A 21,526-nucleotide genomic window follows, 5' to 3' on the forward strand; every position below is an offset into this window, starting at 1 on the left:
TCCAGCGCGGTCACTGCCCGGCCTGCGCCCCTCGCACCCAGAGCCCGTCTGTGCTGCGCGGACACGCCATGAGCTCCTCCGCGCCCCATGACGGGCAGATCTGCCTCCAGCGGGCCGTATTCCTGGAAGGGCGTCTGGTCTGCGTGCTTGCCGGGGAGTAAAACCTGCAAGGGGAAAGGTAGCGCCGTTTAAATTGCTTTATGCACAGTAGTTAAAGCTGGGCTTGTAGGAGCTGTTAAGTCGTGTCCCGCGAGAGGTCTCGGTAGCCTGTGCGTGTCACCTTCCCCAGAACAGTGTCGAGAATGCTTTTAGCAACAGGTCGCTGCGTTCTGATGTTACCAAGAACAGTTTTCCTTGATTTAGAACTAGGAAGTCTTAAGATGCGTTTTCCTCTTTTCACTGTTCCTGTTGGTTAAATTTTTTCAAATACGTACCGTCTTTTTGATAATTGGAGTTAAAGGAACTTGAAAATGACACCTTAGTGTTCCTTAGTTTGTCGCTGTTGCTTAGAGACTTGTTCCTAGTGTGTGCAAATAAAGACAATGTAATAGCAAATATTGCATATAGGGGGTTTTACCTGTAGTAAGGGGTTTGTAACTAAAAATATCTTTAAACTTTATTTCCAGTTCTGTAGTTGGTTTTCCTTGGTTTGTAATTGTATAGTTTTTATAGTTTGGTGGTTTACATGTATTCCACTGTTAAAACCTTTACTTGTGATTAACTTGTAACTTTTGTGATAGCCACGAAAGATGTATTATTCATCTTTGTGTTAACAAGAGTGATGAAAATGTAGGCTTTGGGCAAGTTTAGGCTTGGTAAATTACAGTTTGTAGCCTTATCCAGTTTCTTTCTTGCATGCTGATCTCAGTGGTCTGGTTCAGAGATTCCTGCTCGTTTTCATTCCCTGCTCCTGTGAGTGTTGTGGAAGGTGTGTGTGAAGGCTGCTCACACAGGAGTGCTGGTAACACAGTTCTGTTCTCCAGTGCTTCCATAGCTTAGAAAGCTCAAGTGGGAAGTGGCATCTGTGTGCAAGGTCTTTCACAGAGTTTGTAGGTTGCTTCATTTAACTGTTGCACGGGCTCAGTGAGGTGTAATTAAAGACAGCAGAGCTCACCCAGCTCGTCAGGCTGCCCAGGGAACTGGTCTGACGCAGTGGTTTTCACCAGCGTTATCTGCAGGTTACGGGGGATCCCTGGATCAGGATGCATAGGGTCAGGCAAGAGGAAGCACACACAGACTTTTTTGAAACGTGTGTGTTTGCAATATTTAAAGGGAAACACTTTCAGAATTTTACATATGAATATACTTGTGATTGCCAAGCTTTTCCCAAGTGAACAGTGTGGTCAGCATTGGTTCTCCTGTCCGATGGTTTGTTCTGGAGCACAGAACTGGAGGGTGCCCCCCATGTGCAGGTGCTGGAGACACAGAGCAGTGCAGTTGGCAGAGGCCTTGCTGCTCGAATCCCCTCAGTGGTGCAGCATCACTTCCCCAGGACACATGCTTGATTTGTCACAGACACCCTAAACTTCTCATCTAAGCTGGAATGCCTCACAGTGGGAAGATGCAGCCAAAAGACACAAACATTCTTGTCATATCTCTACGGTATCAGTTATGGCCCAGCACTGAAAACCGCTGCGTGGGGCTTTTTCCCAAGGATGGGAATTGGGTATTTCTAGACCACCAAGCCTGTGATGGAGTAAGACCGTTTGGTGGGCTGAGAAAATGCTGTCAGTGGGCTTGTGAGATTCATAAAATCAGTGACTGAATATCGAATCTTAGACACTCATGCTTTTCTAGCTCTGGGGAGAGGTACCTCTGTAGAGGAATTTGGACGTGTCTGTCATTACTTTTTGAATGTCAAGGACTAAGTCATTTTGGAAGTTGGAATCTCGTAGTTCCTCTGCTTTGTGCCCTGAACAGTGCATGTCTTGCAAAAGCATGCACAGTATGCTGCTCTGAGCTGTCTGGTCCAAGTATGAGTAAGTTTGTGGGTGAAATGATGCTAAATATGGGAAGCTTGCCTATTGCCTAATATTCCCATGTCAAATAGCAAGGAGATTAAAGATGAGGTTTATTTTGAGAGCTTTATACGTACGTGACAGTTCCAGAGCTGGTTGTACTTGCAGAGAGGCACTTAGGGTGGCTGAGAATTGTACTGTGTAACAGAAGCCAATTTTGGATAGCATTTTATTTAACTGCCCTTTACCTACAAAGGTATGGTTTATTTTTTCAAAACTGTGTTTATTTTTTCAGATAGTGCTCGTAATTCCTTCTGCACAAGAAGGAGGACAGTTAGGAGTGCAGGAAAACATAACATGTTAAGAAATATGGTACTTGTTCCACATCTGTGGAATGCTTTGAGTAAGCTGTTTGGTCGGACAGCTGTCACCTTTGTCTGGGGACATTGGAAAGGACAGAACTTCAGTGGGAGCTCCACTGAACATAGAACTTCATCAAGAGAGCCTTTCCAAGAGACTGTAAATGCCTCGGTATTTCCGTGGTAAAATGAATTCTCAAATTCAACAAGTGAAGTTTGAATTTTTAGTCTTATTTGGGAAATTAAATAAAATAATTGCTTTGGGGTTTTTTTCTGGTAACCTCACAAACGGTTTTGGTTCAGAAAGCTGAAGTAGTGGATGTGCTTTACGAGCTGTGGGCCTCAGTAGCAGAGTAATGAAAATGAAGAGTCACTGTCCTATCCTGGGAAAAAAGCAGGGTATAGTAATTGTCTGAGTTTTTCAGCTTTTAAAAAAAAAATTATACTGTAAACATGATTACTGAGAAGGTCATTATCCAGAAGATAGTTTTTTTTCATCAAAAATGCCTCGTTTCTCATACACAGCAGCTTAGAATTGTTCTATACACAGAGTTGATACACAGAAGTGATCTGCATGAAGCATTTCATAACTGCAATTTCAAAAAAACAAACCAGCAATAAAAAACTTACTATTTTTAGTCTTTCTTTGCTCCTCTCCCTTGCAGCTTCCAGTAGGTAAATTCCACTTCAGAACAATGAGTAGAACTTCTTCACTTGTTCAGTTTCCATGTCGTGCAAGTGTACATATGCATACAGCTGATCTACTCATAAGATATATGCAGTTTGTATTACATGGGGGTTTTTTTTGCTTTCATTTGTATCTTATTTTCTCTTGAAGCTTCTTTGCAAGTCAAGAAATCCTGTGTGCAGAGGCAATGAAACATGGTTAGATCTGAATTGTTTTTCCTCTGTTCTGTTGCAGAAATGAGCCGTCAGACCGCTACAGCACTACCCACGGGTACTTCCAAGTGCACGCCATCACAGAGGGTGCCTGCGCTGACGGGCACCACAGCTTCCAACAATGACTTGGCCAGTCTCTTTGAGTGTCCTGTGTGCTTTGACTATGTGCTGCCACCGATTCTGCAATGTCAGAGTGGCCATCTGGTCTGTAGCAACTGTCGCCCCAAACTCACGTGCTGCCCCACTTGCCGAGGCCCGCTGGGCTCCATCCGTAACCTGGCTATGGAGAAAGTTGCCAATTCCGTACTCTTCCCATGTAAATATGCCTCTTCTGGCTGCGAGATAACTTTGCCACACACAGAAAAAGCAGACCATGAGGAGCTGTGTGAGTTTAGGCCTTACTCCTGTCCCTGTCCCGGTGCTTCATGTAAATGGCAAGGCTCTCTGGATGCTGTAATGCCACACCTGATGCATCAGCATAAGTCAATTACAACGCTGCAGGGAGAAGATATAGTGTTCCTGGCCACGGACATTAATCTTCCTGGTGCTGTTGACTGGGTTATGATGCAGTCTTGTTTTGGCTTTCATTTCATGCTAGTGTTGGAGAAACAGGAAAAATATGATGGTCACCAGCAGTTCTTTGCAATTGTACAGCTGATAGGAACACGCAAGCAAGCAGAAAACTTTGCTTATCGACTCGAGCTAAATGGGCATAGGCGGCGATTGACTTGGGAAGCAACTCCTCGATCCATTCATGAGGGAATTGCAACAGCCATTATGAATAGTGACTGTCTAGTCTTTGACACCAGCATTGCACAGCTCTTTGCAGAAAATGGCAATTTAGGCATCAACGTAACTATATCCATGTGTTGAAATGGCAATCAAACCTCTTCAGGCCAGTGTTTAAAACCGTTGCATTTAATTTAGCAGAAATAGGGTAACCATCTTTGACTGTCAGACAAATTATTTGGTAGATGGAGGGTAGACATAAATGAAGGTAAATAAAAGGAAAGGCTGTTAAATTACAGGAAGCAGTTGCATGTAGTAACTAATATATTTAAAATAAGTCAACAGTAAACCACTGAATATATATATACACCCAAAATGGGCATCTTTTGTATTAAGAATTGATTCTACAGGAAATGTTGTAAAATAATTCTAAAAACTTGTTTGTAGATTGATTGTACTGTTGAAAAGGATACTGTTTCGTGTTTTTGTTTGTGTTTTTTTCCCTCCCCTTTTGACTGACAAGCCATGTTGAGCGGTCTGGTCTCTGGCCGCTGCTTCCCTTCTTCCTCCCCACGCCCCCTTTGTAAGTCACTACATAGTATTGCTGCTGTTTGTGTATATTTTTTGTGTATTTGCTAATTTTTATTAACTTCTAGTTTTTCATTAAATAAATATGACTTTCTTTTCTGTAATTCAGGTTTTTCTCTTTTTTGTATCTTTTTAAAATTAATTACAGGTGTCATCTTTTGATATGCATAATTGCTATGGTAAAACTTATATTTCTGTATGTTTGGTAAATTTTGTCTCTTTCCAGTAGTCAATTCATTGGTGATACTGTTCTTAATTGAGCTATTTGTGAATGTACTGAACTCGAAAGGAGTGCTTATGTTCAAAGATGTCAGGAAAGACAGCTCCTTTAAAAACAGGTCTAGATGTTGTTGTACTTTGAGTTATCTTCTAACAAAAGTGAACAATTATTAAGAACTTTCCGAATTAAAAAAAAATTCACATTTCAAATTTAGAGATGCTTAGAAATTTGATTGCATCCTTGTATTTGTTGGTTTGCAGTACAAAGAAAGTCTTGTATTACACAGTATTTGTAATTATAAAAGCAGACCATTTGTTTAAAAAAAAAAAGGCAGTCAGAGTGAGATGTTTTCAGTCTTTTTATATTTGTCATTAAAAGATTACCTGGCAAATGAAAAAAAACAGCCAACTTCTGCTTTTTGCTTTAGCTCAAAGTTTGACACATTGATGCTCTTGCTCAGTTTCTTGTCTTCATGTCTTTTGGTTGTTACTAAAGTAACTGTCTGGAACTGACTTTTGTATATCATTTTGGTGACATGATCCACATGACAATGCAGATAAATAAATCTCTTCCAGGTGTGACTGACCAGCCCTAAAGGCTTTGGAAGGATACTGGGCTGTATGTGCAAACCTGAACCACGAATGTAAACGGGATTTGTGTTACAAAACAGACACAGACGAGCAGGGGCAAAGCTGTTCCATCCTGAGCTGTTGGAAGGAAATCTTTGTCAAACCGAGTGGTAGCAGATGTGCTGGGGAGTTGGTCTGGCAATTAACTACTTTTGTAACACATTAAAATACAGTTTATTTCCTGTGCACTGTCTTAACCTTCTTATCAGAAGTTGATCTGTTAAGACAACTCTAGTTCTTATTTTTGATGCATGATGAGGTAAGTAGTTCTACAGGTAAGGAACATAAAATCCATTGGGCTGGATTATTATACTACAGAAATAGCTTCATGTAATAAAAGTTTCACTCTTAAAATTTGATACTTAGGCTGTTTGAACTGTGCACAGATGTAATTTAAAAGATGTACTGGTACCTTGTGGCAGTAGATAAATGCTTCCGAAACTCGTTGCAATCTAGCATTTTTTTCCTTTTGAATATACAGCCAACTGTTTGCAGTTTTCCAAATTCAGTAATTATTCTCACCTAATTAAGCTTGTCTGCATTTACCTCTAGTTTGTCTTTAACAGAAAGTTGGCTAAATACCCTTTTTAGAGGAGCCCACATCTCCCTTGCTCGCTGGTGCCTGGCTGGCTGGGCTATTCCAGCTCTGGTTTTGTTTAGGGAACATAGTGGAGAAGCTGTGTGGAGCCTCTGACGCTGCCCTGAGAGGCTGGGGCTGTGTGGGGCTGGTCACTGCTGCTGCTTCTGTTTGGGAGGGTTCAGCTTGGGCCATGTCCCCAGGAGCACCGTCTCCCTTGAACCCTTGTGCTGAGCCGCAGTGATTCGACTGAGGTACAGTGGGCTGAAGGTCAGGGCTGTGCTCTGGAAGGGGCCTTCAGGAAGGGCCTTTGCAGTGAGCTGTAGAAAGCTGCCTGGTGTGCTCAGACAGGTTGGTTCATGTTTCACAGAGGACAAGATCTGTAGCATAACTACTGTATGCTGACTTACTGTAATGTAAATTAGTATTGCTCCATTTGGTGTTAAATAATTGTATAAAACCTTTGCTATCCATCATCAGATGGAATGATGAAATTACCCTTCGGCCCAGATCCTCAAAAGTATTAGAAGCCTAATTCAGTGGATCTCCTCTAAAGAGTGTGAGGATCTGGTAAGTCAACTACACTGTTATATGTGAAAAAAGAAACCATGCTAGAAATCTGTACAGTTTACTACCTTATCTAAAATAAACGCTGTATTAAAGCCTGGTATTGTCTTAACATTAGCTATTTATTTTAGAAAGTGTTGTTTTACTTTGCTGTATTGGGAAAGGAGTATTCAATTTGTCTCGAAAAGATGAAAAGCAGTAGATTTTGCATTTGTCTGCTAGCACTACCTCTGTGGTTTTTCATTGCCCTTTAAAAAAAAAAAAAAAAGCCTTAAAATGTTTGACAAACGTGGATGTAAATATTTTGGTTCTGTTGTGACAGTTCCTGCTAGCTCTTGTTTGCAGTAGTGCTTTAAAATTAAAGCAGGTGAATGGTTTTGTATTGCTGCCTGTCCTGTTGTTTTATCCAGTCTTTTCCAAGCTGCTGTGATTAAAGCAGGAATTGCACACGTGGGATAGTTACTCTCTGTAGCAGTTTAGAGTGTTGATGGAAAGGAGCTACCACTGCTTTACCTTTGATAAGCTTTGGCTATCTTGGGTTATTTTTCTGAGGGACACAATTTAACCTCAGGTCCATGTAACTGTTCGAATGTTCCTAAGCAGATGATCCCCAGTGTATTGCCATCCCTTCAGAAGTTCTGTACTGCTCTGGCTCACTGCTGCACAGGATTAGTCTGCTCAGTGAAAGCAAAACAAAAGGCACCAACATGTGGCTGTAGTGTCTGCTGTAATGGATAATGCTTATGTTTTCTTCAAAAAAAATCTCAACACAGTAACAGAACATCTTCAGCTCTGGCAGCAGGGACAGGAAAGGCTGGCAGTAAATGCCTGGTATTATCTTCAGAATGGCATTACACCCCCTCACTTTCAGGTGGAGACCATGGAGACAAGGCTTAGGAATTGGAGTGATGTGTCAGACAGAAAGTCATCCTTTAACTTTTCTGGGGAGCAGCTCCCTCTTTTGCTGTGGTGGAAACTTTTTTTTAGTTGTCTTCATTCTCTTTTAAAAAAACGCAGATTGGTTTTGTCCATGTGTAAACAGACAGTGCTGGAATTCCGAGCATATCAGTGCTCTCACAGTGCAGGGCAGTGCAGGATTGTTTCTCCAGCTGTTTGGAAAACAATTTTTCCCTCCTGGTTTGATCAAAAGCAAAGCAGCAGCACAAGAGTTACCAGGCTGGGGTTTTACCCAGGGGGAAGTTTCTTTGCACTTCTTCCCTGCATGTTTCTTGTGAAGCAGAACATGTTTGGAGACCGGGGGTGTTGTCCATAGTCTCAGAACTTGGCTTGTGAGTGACTAAGAGTAGAGCTCTTACAATACTGACACAGAAGCCAGTTTTATTTTTACCATTTTATTAGATTAAGTCTTTTGTCAAAGTTGTAAAATCTTTCATAAAACAGGTGTTGAAATTCCCACTGAATTGATTACCAGCAGTGCTGTTATGTTCCAGGTAAATCAGCGTTGTTATCAATGGAAACAAAAGGAAAGCAAACTCTTACTTTGATTTATAGGCAGCTTCTAGAACAGGCTGTTGTCACTGGTACAGTTTGTTTTTCATAAGCACTTTGGAAATGTTGAACAAGAGAAGGATGTAACAACAACCCTAGAATGAACAATGCCAAAAGCCCAGATCACACACTGAAGTGCAGTTCCCACTGAGGTTCAAGGGGAGATAAGAGACAAGGCTATCAAAGGACAGGGATGCTGCCAGACTTCCTGAACCTTATTCACAGCGAATAATGATTCAGAAGTTTCTTGGCATTGTTTAAATGGATTTAATTTCCATAGGTGAACCTCCAAGCACAGGCATCCAAGCATAGGAATCAAGTCAGTTTGTAGTGGGTAAGAATGAAGGACGTGTACTCTGTCCCTCCAAATATTACTGGGTTTTTTCATTAAGGCTTCAACCATGCTCCATCCCCCCCTGCTGCTGCAGGGACAGCTGTGCAGGTGTGAACTGATGTGTTCTTGCCCTTCGTACACAACACTTCTTACATTTCAGTTCTTCTGGCATTGCTTCCTGGGTTTGAAAAATGGTGCCTGCAGTGGCCTTGCTACAAACTAGAACCAAGTGCTGAAAGAACTTAGTAACTTCATTTAGACCACAGTGCTTCTCTTCAGATCCCTTAAGAGTATTTTTTTAGATTTCTAAAACCTTATTTTCCCTGATACTGCTGTTCCTTAGCACATTGTTATTCATTATTATTACAGATATTTTGTAAATAAGTAAACTTGCACTAAATCAATTTGCTTTTTATAACAACCCCGCCTATGAGCCTCTACTGCTGCATGTTATTCCCTCTTTAAGGCTGTGACCAGCTGCTGCCATGTACATACATTGATAACAGACAGGCTAAGGAATTCTTTCTCATGCTTGACTTGAGATTCAAGATTCTTTACTGATAAAAAGCAGCAAAGGCCCGTAAAATGCAGTTTGAGGTTGGTAACTGCTGCAGCAACACCTTCCTTTTGATGGCACTAACACCCCATTTAAACAATCCTATTTAGCTCATAGTGGTACCTGATACCTAACTGTAGCTGAAAGAGATCAAGAACTACAGGATTTGAGAGAGAGGTAACCTTGGCCTGTCTGCCTAAAGTTTGCTATTCAGATGCTCAAGCCTGGCCTTAACTGCAAAGCCGCCGTCGAAGGCTGCATTCAGCACCTCTTCCAGGCACCCGGCCAGCACGAAGGTCAGGTCCTGCCGCACGTGCACTGCAATCTCTTCAAGATCTTTCTCATTTCTTTGAGGAATGATAATTCTCTTCAGTCCAGCTCGGTGTGCTGCCAGCACTTTGTCTTTAATTCCCCCAACCTAAGAAGGAGAAGAAATACTTATATAAAAACAATGAACTAATTGAATAAAGTAATTATTGTAACATCACATCAGGAGTTAAATTCTGATGAAAGGTTCTGCCTCCCTCAGTCATTTAGGAAAGCAATTAAAAATGCAGTCAGCTGTAGCTCATTATGTGCTTAATGAGGGAAATATGTTCATATACTACAGTATTCTTTCTGTAACAGCTAATAAAATAAATCTAGGAGTGCAGGTACAAGAGAATCAATAGCGGAAAAGTCATTGCTTTTCCAGAATTTTTTTAACAAAAGTGGCCTTCACTCCATTTTTTTTTATATGATGTGCTGAAATCCTGCACCTGCACTAGAACAGAAGATTTTTCAGATAAAGGCAGTGTTGGATTTTGGGGGAAAAGAGTCCTAAGGAAGCAATGTCCCATAAAAACTTGAGCTGTACTACAGAAAATGTACAGCAAAGCAAATCTGTGTTCCAGCAGTGGAGAGATGCTTTGTGCTACACCAGCCACTGCTCCACTGAGCCTCCTGGTGGAGTTGCTAATGAGATGTAAACAGGGGGGTTAAGTTTTTCTTACAGCTGTAGCTTCTTCCCCCAAACTCCTTTCTATTCCTAAGGACTATCTCAGAGCAGAAACTTTTAATTTTACACTGCTTTAGAGGAGAGGAAGGCCCTGTATTACAGCACAAAGGGCAAACCTCAGGCTGCTGTGACACATGGCAGGAGTGCACTTTGATCCTCAGGGTGACCCCATGGGTCTGGGCGGTGCTGTGCACTCAGCTGCAGGGCCAGCCCCTGGCATGCTCCTGGGAATTCAGTGACTGATAACAGCATGATTCCAGACTACCTTGGGGAAGGAGGAGAATGTGGTTTAATATTTATAGGTACCTTACCTCTGCATGCACCTTCAGCAGCAGGCACAGCGTGGTCACTGCCTGGGGCAGTAAGGACAGCCTAGCTGCAGGGCTAAACTGGCTTGCACCAGAGTTACTGCAGGGTGCTCTACAACCCTGGACAATGGCCTGTTGTGTCAGGCTCACTGGCCCCAGAGCCTCTTAGGCCACTCCTTACCATGGCACCTCTGGTTCTGTCTCCTCTGCAGGAAACAAAATCCTGTCCCTGATTTCCATCTTCATCCTTCCTTCTGTCATCGTTTGGTATGAGATGGTAACTCCCATATCAGCTTCAGCACCTGGGCCAGGCTCCACTGACACTTTAAATTAAACTGCTTGAAAACCTTCTTTGCCCTCATGCTTTGACAAAGCTTTATGGAAACCGCATTTGGCTGAGCTATATACAAAGAACATTTAAGAGAAACCTAACAGTAGATCCATGGATTCAGGAATAACCTGTGTGCAGTTACTGGAGAGCTTTAACACACAACTTTTCAAAGACACCAGAGGGTAGTTCTGTACCAACAGTCTGAGGAAGCACATTTAAAAATTGCAGTACAGACTTTAGAGCCATCTTGCATTTTAAGACTTTGAGCTTTCCTTTCCAACTAGACATTTTCATGTATTTTCCCAAAAAGCCACATCAAGGCTGGCTTTAGCTTGAAAACCAAAGCAGAGCAGTGGGGCAGTCCTGCAGCAGCCTGGCCTCCACTGGCCTCTTCCAACTGCAGCAGCAGCAGACTGCATTCCTACTAAGGAATGATCCAGCAAGACTCTGGTTTTCTAAGTGGCTATTAACAGATATTATATCCAAAATAGGGAGAATTAATACAATTTAGCTTTCTTCTCAAACGATGCTTACTGGAAGAACAAGGCCTCTTAGTGTAATTTCTCCTGTCATGGCTACATCTGAGCACACCAGCCGCCCACTGAAGAGTGAAGCAAGACAGGTTACTATGGTAACACCAGCAGATGGTCCATCTTTTGTGACAGCTCCAGCTGGGAAGTGCAGATGGATGTCAGTGTTGTCAAGGAGATCAAAACTTCCAGAAGCTTAAGGAAAAAAAGAATGGTTTGAATGTTAAAAATCTAAACCCATTTTGTTCCCTGTCTTTATTCTAAAAGCCCACCAAGAACTAAAAGCCTTGGCACTATTTATTAACAGTAGACTGAAAAAAACAACACAATATTGCAGAGGCCCAAGGAAAAAACAACAAAAAACACCCAACGAGCTTTCCTACATATATATTCCTAGAAAAAAATGGTAACATGATAACCAATAAGCTTGGCATTTGCATGTGTTGGGAAATTCAGAGCAGGGATTAATGTAGAAACCAAGGAATTTCTACATAGAATTTTTATATCCCAAACCACCAGTGTCAATGCTCAGAGAACACTCCACAGAAACCCACAATTATAATAAAATGAAACTTCCATTTATGTCCTTTCACCTGTAATGGAGTACATGGAGTGTAAACCGGAGAGGTAAAGATGCACACAGGTAATGCCTGCAGCATTTCATACATTAATTCCATTGTGGTTTTAAACCTATCTAAACTTCCAGAAACAGTGACAGATACTGGTCAGTTGTTCGCCTGATCAGCAGATGATCAATCTAGAAAGCACATTTCCTCAAGTCCTGGGAGGTTCAAACAAAAAAGAGTTAAAATGTTCTTGTCCAGAGTCCTATTGCACTGCAGTTCCACAGCTGCCATACAAACCCAACATCCTCAAAATACTAAGCATTATTACAAAAACCTTTTAACAGAACCTGTTAGGAAAAACTACAGACTTCCCTATCTGTCTCCATCACAAAAGTACTGCTGGAAAGCTTGAGTGTAACAATGAGTCAGAGGCAGTGTCTGCCACAACCAAGGAGAAGCACCTTGGCACTGAAGCTGTCCACAACCTTCCAGGCTACGGCAGGGAGACACAACTCGTGTTCTGCCAGGCCACAACCACCTTGGCTTGGCATCAACTGGGAAAGAACTACACAAAGGCACTCTGGAGCTGATCTCATCCTCACTGTAGCACTGATGGCTGAAACCCTTTCTCTGTTAATGCGATACTTAATTCCACAGCGAGTAACTCACAGCGTTACTCAGCAGTGTTACAATGTGCTGAACTGCTCCCACCCTGCTGCAGGGCTGTAGCTGCCCTGCAGCGGCCCTGCTGCCCCACCGTTGGTGAGCTGGTATCTCTTGGCATTGCTGCGCAGCCAGCTGATGGCCAGGTGAGCCGACTCCTTCATGACGTCCCCCAGCTGCCCCGTCAGGGTGAGCTGGCCCTCCCCGTCCATCCGGCTCGCTTCCACAAACATGATCTCGCCTCCCAAGGGGGTCCAGGCCAGGCCTATGGCCACTCCTGGCTGATTGAGGCGCTCAGACACCTGAAGGGAAACACAGGACTCAGTTTAGGAAACCGCCATAAAAAAAGACATCACAAAAACAATTCAATAGTTGGCTTTAAAACAACTGTACCCATTAAAACACCACAAAAGTTAAGCCAAGTGTCTAATCTCTTATTTTTTAATTTATTATTTAATGCAGCAGTAGTTCTGGATATGTGTAAACACTAATTACACAACAGGAGCTGTCTGTTGCAGCTTAGCTTAAGGCCATGGCAAACACCTGGGCATGTCATTCTTGAAATCTTGCCTGCCCCCAAACGCACTGTAAGAATCTTTTTCCTCAAAGGATCAAGTATTCACTCATTTCTGACTGAATGTTTATGTGACTTAACCCATCTGCTGCAGTGTGTTTGCCCTGACCGTAGCTCTGGTGACAAAGCCAGTTCTGCTCCCCAGTGTTCCCTAAAAGCCTTTTTAAAGGTGGTGGCACTGCCTGAGCTGTGGCCAGACAAGCCCCCAGTGTTGTTCCCTGCAGACATTTACAAACACTTTGGAATAGCAGAAACACAAATGTGTTCCCAGGCCAGGCAGAGGGGACACTGGCAGCTGAAGCCAAGGCAGCCACACAGCCCTTTCTCCTGCTTCTCTTGGGGCTCTCCCTTACCTGTGCACTGGCATCAACATCCTGCCATTTGCTTTCATTAGCAGGATTTAGCGAAAAAGGCTCTTTCTTTCTCTAGCATTTAAGAAAATTGCACAGAATAGTGTGTTTCACTTTTAAGGTATCAAAATACTTCATCAAGCATTTTCAGTTTTGCTAACATCAGTTTCTATATTCATTCCCTGTGTGTTATTAGTTACAGTGATTTACTCTGATTATTTTAGTAAATGCTTAGTAACTCAGGTCAACAAAGTCAGTTCATCCTGGTCACACTGAAATCCAACAACACTGGAACATTCCCCTTTGCACTGGAGACAATGGTGTTTTGGCAAACCACCATGGTTTCAAACACTTCAGGTATAATGAACAAAATTAAATGCCCACACCCTCTCTCAGTCCTAAGCAGCCATCAACAAGGTTTGTTGGTTTGGGGGTTTTGTTTCAGTTTTTGTGGACTGGACTCTGAATCAGTTGAAAACAGTTTAGAGACTGTTTGAGAGCTCACGGGCAGAAAACAGCAAATGGGACAACAAATCAAAACCCAAATGGTTCTAAAGACACATCACTTAGCACAAGCTCCCTCCTCTATGCTCAGACTAAGCAGGTACCTCCTCCTCCCTTCACAAGTCAGTTGAGATCTGGTAAGAGAACCTGGATGTGCAGTAGATGTTGATCACCTTTGGACCATTGTTCCCTGCATTAGCTGGTACCTCCAAAGCCAAGCAACCTCTCCTGCTGTCCTGGAGAGAGACTGGATCACCCCTGCTGCAACCTCCTCAGCTGAGCCTGTACTGAGGCCTGGTGACAGTCAAACATGGCAAATGCCCTGGCAGCTTTGAGATCTGGCTACAGAAAATCCCCTTGAAAAATCCCTAAACACACCCAGAGCCACACAACCCCCAACACTCAGAGGAAAGCACATTGTATTACATTTTGGACACCCACAAAGTGTTACAGGGAACTCCACAAGACTGAATCGCTCCTGACACCTCTGAATAATTTCTTCTAACCAAAACTCTGATGAATTTAAATTAGAAAAAAATCCTTTCTTGCATTTTCTAAACAACTTCAATTAAAAATGACCATTCGAATCAGGTGATGACTGGTCATGTCTGTTAGATGATGAAGGTGTCACTGACCTACATGGAATCTTGGGGTTTGAAAATTTTTGTAGATGAGACCGACCCAGCTGGGATTTAGCTGTACCCTGAGTACATGAACATCCTGTCAGATGCATTTTAGCTGTCTGGACACTGCAAAATTGAAGTCTTTACATTCAGCACAGTCACTTATTTTAAAATATTTCAGGTTATCATCTGCAGTTTTGGAGCTACACTAAACCAGTGTGATGGACAAAGAGCTGTTAAGTCCCTGATTGACAATGGGAAGATGAGAACCAGTTCAATCACTTGCTGGCCTTTAGCATGCTTGTTTTCCTTCCACAGGTTCTCCCAGCCTGACTGTACAAACCTTTTTTTCTACTCTTCTGATTCATTCCCTGGCAAATCACTGCTGACAAAGCACACTAACAGTGGCTTCCCTCTGAGGGCGGAGGATTTCCCAGAAATATCACCACAAGACTGACAGTTCTTAGATAAAAATGCCAATCTAAACCTGTGCTTTGGAAAGGTTTTGCTTCCAAAAGACACCCTAATTTTTTCCCCTAATTAGACTTGTGCATGTCCCATGAAACAGAGCCATTCTTTTATGGCATCTGCACTTTTATTTCCTAGAATAGGCAATTTCACTGACCTACAGCTTCTGTCCCTTCAACTTCACTCAAGCTATGAGGATATAAACTAATCCTGATAGGCCTTCTTGTGGTGCCAATAATGTTTTGTTACTTGAGCAGAACTAAGAGTTGACAGAAAAAAAAAAGCTAAAAAACCCCCCAAAACCCAAACTAAAATACAAATAGTTCGTTATAAACCCACCGGATATGATAGAAACCCTTTTCCCTAAAAGTGTGCTGGGCTGAAATATTTCATTAAATCTTTTACACTTCAAACTGTCGAGATTTATTCTTTCAAAGCCTCACTATGTGATTTATTCCAACATGTTCTGTAGGGAGACACATAAGATTATTTATTTGTGAAAAATGAATTAATCCAGCAAGTAGGAGCTGATTATTCTGTCATGTCTTCCTGCTGGGAGACCTGTGGAGACAATAGCCAAGCAATGCACTGGAAAGGTGAAAGATGAATCCCTGTGTAAGGAATTCCCTGAAGGACAACAGATCAATTAAGTCATGTCATGTTTTCAGTTCCATTTGCTCAGCCTCATGCAGGTACTGACACAGTGGCTGCCTCTTCTGTGTCTTTTTTTCAGCTGCTGATAAATGGCAAAATGCAGGCCCAGGCTGAAGCTCTCAGGCCAGACACAGAGAGGAGACACATCCTGTGACTACGGACCAGCAACCCACAGCAGCCAGGCTCAGACACCTGCCAGGCACAGGAACTGTACTGCTTGAAAGAATCTTGGGGGGACTTGAGAAAATTCTAAGGAATAACAAGTTAGTTGGGAAAATTCCTTAAAACAGGAGTTATGTTGTTATCTGAGCAATTTGCATGGAAAAAAACAAAGTGTGTACTGAAAAATATTCACTTATTAATAGTAATAATATAGTACATGAAAATAGTACATGAAAATAGTACATGAAAATAGTACATGAAAATAGTACATGAAAATAGTACATGAAAATAGTACATGAAAATAGTACATGAAAATAAATCCTGGGCTGCTTGGGGAATTGATCTGTGTGGATTCATCTCTACTTCTATTTATGCACTAAATTTGCCTTCTAAACACAGAAATGTTAAGAAAACCTTTTGATGCAGAAGTCACAAGCTTCAATCAGTCTTATTGCTGTTTACACAGGCCAGCAGATCCAGGAAATGCTTACCTGCAAATTTACGGCATCTATTGTGGACCCCACAAATGAAAATCCCCACCCCAGCACTCCTGTATTTTTATACTTGAAATTAAGAATCACACTTTAAAAATCTGACTTGTACTACTTAATCTGTAGAAAAAAGACAAAATAGCAGAAATTATTTTCCAACGCAGCCACATTACCAAATTTAAATGAATAATCAACTCCAGAAACAAAATCGAAACCAGGCAGAACACCTAAGAAAAGTCCCATATTAGCACTGAACTTTTAAATTTGTGTGATCTTACTGTTGGGTATAGTGGCTTCTAAGAGCTGGAAAAAGTTGCTGACAATTAAGTCATTTGCCTAAAGAGAAAACTCTTCAAATTTCTGAAAGTAAAAAGAAATAAATCACCAAAGAACCCATGTGAGTAAATTCAGCCCAGTCACCAGGCACTGGCCTGTTGGTCATTTATCTTCCTTGCTTCCCATTCCCCCTCCCACTGTTCCCATCACCATCCTCTGTCACAATGACACTGTCTCCTTTCAGTTTGTTTCCTCATTTCTGTCTCTTCTTTAAGAATCTCTTCCATGATAAAATCTTCATATCCAAATGCCTCACTCAGTTCAGGTCTAGAAACTGACTCATTCCTTAACAATCATCCATTTTCTCCTGCTTCCCCCATACATCTTGTCCCCTTTTTGTTCTCCAAATCCCACTGGAAGGCTGGTCCTCTGATTTAGGAGAAAAGAACTGTAAGAGGAAAGTTCTCAGAAACAGAGCACAGCTGCAATGTCACTGGTGAAATGAGAATCCCAAACTAACAAACTACTTTAACTGATGGCATTTCCACAGAATGGAGCAAAATACAGATGGGGGAAAGCAAAAAATCTGAAATATGCCTACTTGAGGAACAGAGCTGGAGGTGCCTGACTGATCATAAAGCATTTTAATAGCTAAGAGTCACATTAACCTAAAGAATGTCTGAGAACTTCTGGTGCAAACTGAAGTGATTTTAATACCCAAAAACGCTGCCTGGCTTTAAGGAGGTATGTGGGACAGTCCCTAGCACAGCTGCTGCAGAAACAGGATTCCTGGGTTCTACTTTTGGCTACTTTCCCAACACTACCAAACATCCCCCAAACAAAAGCAAAGTTGTTTCAAACTGAAAAAACACCACCACATTCTTAAGCACTGCTGCAGGAACCTTTCCTAACAGAAAAGTCAGGGCACTTTGTTATTTATGTACCCTGAATTAAAAGGAAATAAAAACTTCTTTAGGTGAAAACACACTTTGTGGAACACGAAGGAACACAGTGCTGTTATTAATATTTTTTAAAGTTGTTAACATAGTACAGACTCAGTCAATAGCAATAATCATGGCAGCCAGAAACAGCAGTCAAGCAGAAACAAATGAGGGTATTACCTCCATGTCATACATGGGTGGCCCCAGGATGTCTTTCAGAGCATGGAAATCAATTAAAATCGGCATTTCAGGTGGCAGAGCCAGGTCAGCTGTGTCACTGATGGATTCTGGTTTGGCATCTTCTGTGACGTGTTCTTTGCAATCTAAGGGAAGAAAATCTAATTTAGGATTTGTAACAGTCTTTCCTAGACAGAGGAATTTTTAAAAAATCGTGACAGAGAAAAATAAAATATGCAAAGAAATGCTCAGAAAGTTCAGGAAAATGTGCTCAAACCATCTTTCACAAAAATCTTGTCAAATTAAAGATAATATGGCATGAAATTTAATTATTAAGCCTAAATATGTTCTAACTGTTCATCAAAGATAAAATTAAATCTAGAGCACTGACAGAGATGCAACTTATCAGCTTAAGTGCATTTTAAACTAATTCAAATAGCAAAACACATTAGGCTCATTTAAGACTTTGCATTTTTCACCAGATTTGTGCAGAAAACCAGTATTTCATAGAATCAGAATGGTTTGGGCTGTAAAGGACCTTAAAACTGATCTTGCTTCAAGGTCTTGCAGGGACACCTTCCCAGGTTGCTCCAGGCCCCATCCAACCTGGTCTTGAACACTCTTAAGGGACGGGGCAGCTTCTCTGGGAACCTGTGCCAGGGCCTCCCCATCCTCACAGGGAAAGATTTATTCCTGCAGGAGGAATCCTGTGCAATGTAGTGTTAATAGAGAACGTGGAGCTGAACAGAGCAATTCTGACAGTGCAGTAACTCCTGTTCTTTTTATGTGTGTTTACAACTGTGCCCCAGCACAGAGACCACCTCCAGTGCAGGCCCTGCAGCACAGACTCTGATGTGACACTTTTCATGTTGCTTTTTGTCTCCTATGACTTTTATGGCTTTACTCAGTCATAGAAGGGTTTGGACTGCAAGGGACCCTTAAAAATCATCTAGTCCAACCCCCATCACAGGCAGGGACACCTTCCACCTGCTCAGGCTGCTTAACTCACAAAACTGACGTCTCCTGTCTGTCGAACAGCAGCTCAGAACACAACACCTACAGGCCTTGTTCAGTGGAAAAACCTCAAACAATTTCAGTGTAATGATCTGTGGCTTTTGTCTTTAAATACCACACACACACAGAGAGGGCTCTGTTCTTTGTTGAGTGAGATATTGCTAAGGTGTCACACTCAATAGCCAGTAGCAGAAAAAATTCCTCCAAGGTCCAATTATCAGGCATTTTCAGAGATACCTACAGGCATGATACACTCTTCAGGAAGGGCTATAAACCCCCAGCAGCCTGACACTTTTGAATGCAATATACTCAAGCGTCACCTAGGAGGGACCACACAATTAAAGCAATAGTTACGGGTTCAGAAGTGGGCTCTTCCCTTCCTTCACTTACAGCATGATTGGATTTTTTACCTGTTCAATGGCTTCCTTAGCAGAATTGCCTTCAAATTTCTGTTTTCTCTTTCAGTACAAAACTGAACTATAATGGGAATCGTGTCAATGTCGAACTCTCAAACCCAGTCTGCTGTTTGCATGACTGAGCTCAAGAACCTGCACATCACTTGCAGGGGCCAAAACTGTGCCTTTACCAAGGGATTGGGATCAGAGGGACAATTCAAACAGGGAATCATTTCCCCACAGAATGTGACCCAGGTGCAAGAGGCTTATTAGCATTTCTCAAGAGCGCTAAGCAGTGTTTCAGTGAAACATGTATCAGAAATGAAGACTACTTCGACAAGCCAGCTGTTTCTAAGGCTCTGTGGCAGTTTCAGGGCAGTGCCTCCTTGCCCTGGGGCTGCCCCTCAGGCACACACAGAGTGAAGACATTTCTTTCCACCCCAAACAGCAGCCTAACACACATCTGAAGTCTGTATTATACAGGAATGTACACTGAGCTTCAAGACTCCTGCACTGTGCTTTGGACTCAAATATGGGTTGCTTACTTTCCTTGAATTCTTTCCAACTGCAGTTTACAAAGAAACTTCTGGATCTTCCTTTGCACATCAATGCATGCACAGTAACTGAAAATCCAAGAGTTTAAACAGAAAAACACAAATCACTGATCTAATCTATTTACTATAATGTGAAGAGGTGGTCAGTGGTGCAATAGCAATTCTCAGAATGGATGAATGAGGAAGTCTCCTATTATTAATAGGAAGAACTATCCTATTATTAATCCTGATACATAAAGGCCTTTTTACAGATGATTTTGTGACAGCGCAATTCTCACTAATGCCTTAATAGAGTACCAAGGAAAACATTCTACATCACTATTAAAATGACAACAGCAACTCAGCTTTTATTCAGGACTCCAGTCTAACAGTTCTTATCCAACAGCCACTAATCTTTCCATTGTACAACTCACTCCTCCATGGCTAAATCCCATTCCCTTACTGTAAACACTGCCTTAGTCAGATGCCTCCTGTTGTTTCAGCATGTCTCTCTGTTTTTGTTAAACTACTATTTTTGTACATAATAAATTCAAAGACATAAACACTGGCAAGTCTAGGAAACATACGGCTGCAATGCATGCTATTCTTGCAATTCAGACTGCAATTTCAACACTACTTGATAATCTGAGATACAATTCATATTTCAAAACAAAATTGAGTTTAAAGCCAGTTGCTTTTGTTCTATTACAAGATTTTACTGCCTAACAAACACAAACATATTTATTTTACCTAACTGTATACAGCTGAAGAGACAAACTCCTCATATACAAATCAGGGAATTTGTGGACACCTGCCCTATTAAAAAAATCAGAAACTCTTGAGTTTATCTAAGCTAATGAGTAGATGCCATTTTATAATCTGTAACAGTAACAAGCTCCAGACTTTTTCTAAAAATGTTAACCTGAATTCTGGCATTATCTAATTTTCTATAAAAGCATAAAGTGATGTCCCAAAATGCAATTACAAACACTAACTTTTCCTTTGAAGGAAAAAGCCATCTTTGTTTATCATCTTTAAACAAGTGCTGACCATGAAGAATCTATAAAGATTCATAAGTAATTAAGATTTCCACTAACAATGACAAATGAGTGTTCTCTACCTACCCCAGACTAATAGCCATAAACCACAGTTCAAGCTAAATGACACATTTATCTAAAACAAGACAGGTAAATTCAAGTTTCCAGAAACAGAACTTCTGGTTAGGACAGCAGCTTAAGCAGTTTGAGATAAGTTGGCAAAATAAACTAAAAGGTCAAAAAGTGCCCTTAGCAGAGCTCCAAACAGCCCTCGAGGAACCACCTGCTGCTCCTCTATTACACGTCTGCTGACACAAAAGCAGCACGGTATTGAGTTGTTTTAACATTTAAAAATTGTAATACTAAAAATAAACGACAACACATAGCCCTCCCCAAGTAACCAAAAATAAGTTCAAAAAACAACCAACCAAAAAAAGATTATGTTTGTAAAATTTTCCAAGCAGAATCTGCAGCTACTCAAAGATCTCAATGTTCCTCAGGAATCTGCCTTTGCAAGTTCCCAAAATAAAACAGTCTCACATGTAAATACTGGATTTTTAAGAAAATTGACTCCTAAGTAAACATACCGACAATGAACTATTAAATATCATTAAAGATTTAATCTTAATAGACATTCCATGGCACAAAGATTTAAAAAATTAAGAATGCTACTTTCTTCTAGAGATGTAATGGAAATGAGAGAATACAAAAGCCTAAAACTTCCTCAACATGTAGCAATTTCTCATCTCCTCATAAAACAGATTTAAATTAACCACTAGCAACACAAGTCTTAAACCCAAAGATTTCTAGCCATACTTACTGACCAAGACAGAAAAATAAAAGCCTAACATTTTAAAGCAGTTTTTAACATAACACATTGTTATTTGCTGAATTGCTATGAAGAAGTATGAAAAAGGGCATCACAGCATGACAGGAAAGGTTTCAGGTTTGTGGGCAATTAAAGGGAAAAGAACATGTCCTTTCTTTCTCATCTGACTTAGCAGCA

The 21,526-nt window shown here is 41.4% G+C and overlaps 2 protein-coding genes across 3 annotated transcripts in view; one reads left to right on the plus strand and one right to left on the minus strand.

The window, feature by feature from the left end:
- SIAH1 (siah E3 ubiquitin protein ligase 1) overlaps window positions 1-6,909 on the plus strand; it is an 8,329-nt gene extending 1,420 nt beyond the window's left edge. The window contains exons 1-2 of one of the 2 annotated variants that reach the window (XM_008638800.2): window positions 1-178; window positions 3,240-6,909. In XM_008638800.2, coding sequence (XP_008637022.1) covers window positions 88-178; window positions 3,240-4,090 — 942 coding nt within the window. In that variant the 5' untranslated portion in view covers window positions 1-87 and the 3' untranslated portion in view covers window positions 4,091-6,909. The remainder of the gene's footprint in view (window positions 179-3,239) is intronic. The other variant, XM_017740984.1, reaches the window with a different exon arrangement.
- A 950-nt stretch (window positions 6,910-7,859) lies between these two features.
- LONP2 (lon peptidase 2, peroxisomal) overlaps window positions 7,860-21,526 on the minus strand; it is a 38,416-nt gene continuing 24,749 nt past the window's right edge. Inside the window, exons 12-15 of the mRNA XM_008638920.2 lie at window positions 17,545-17,687; window positions 12,416-12,623; window positions 11,097-11,287; window positions 7,860-9,344 (exon numbers count right to left, since the gene is read on the minus strand). Coding sequence (XP_008637142.2) covers window positions 9,123-9,344; window positions 11,097-11,287; window positions 12,416-12,623; window positions 17,545-17,687 — 764 coding nt within the window. The 3' untranslated portion in view covers window positions 7,860-9,122. The remainder of the gene's footprint in view (window positions 9,345-11,096; window positions 11,288-12,415; window positions 12,624-17,544; window positions 17,688-21,526) is intronic.

The sequence above is a fragment of the Corvus brachyrhynchos genome, unplaced genomic scaffold (genome assembly GCF_000691975.1).
Source record: "Corvus brachyrhynchos isolate BGI_N302 unplaced genomic scaffold, ASM69197v1 scaffold26, whole genome shotgun sequence".
Taxonomy (NCBI): Eukaryota; Metazoa; Chordata; class Aves; order Passeriformes; family Corvidae; genus Corvus; species Corvus brachyrhynchos.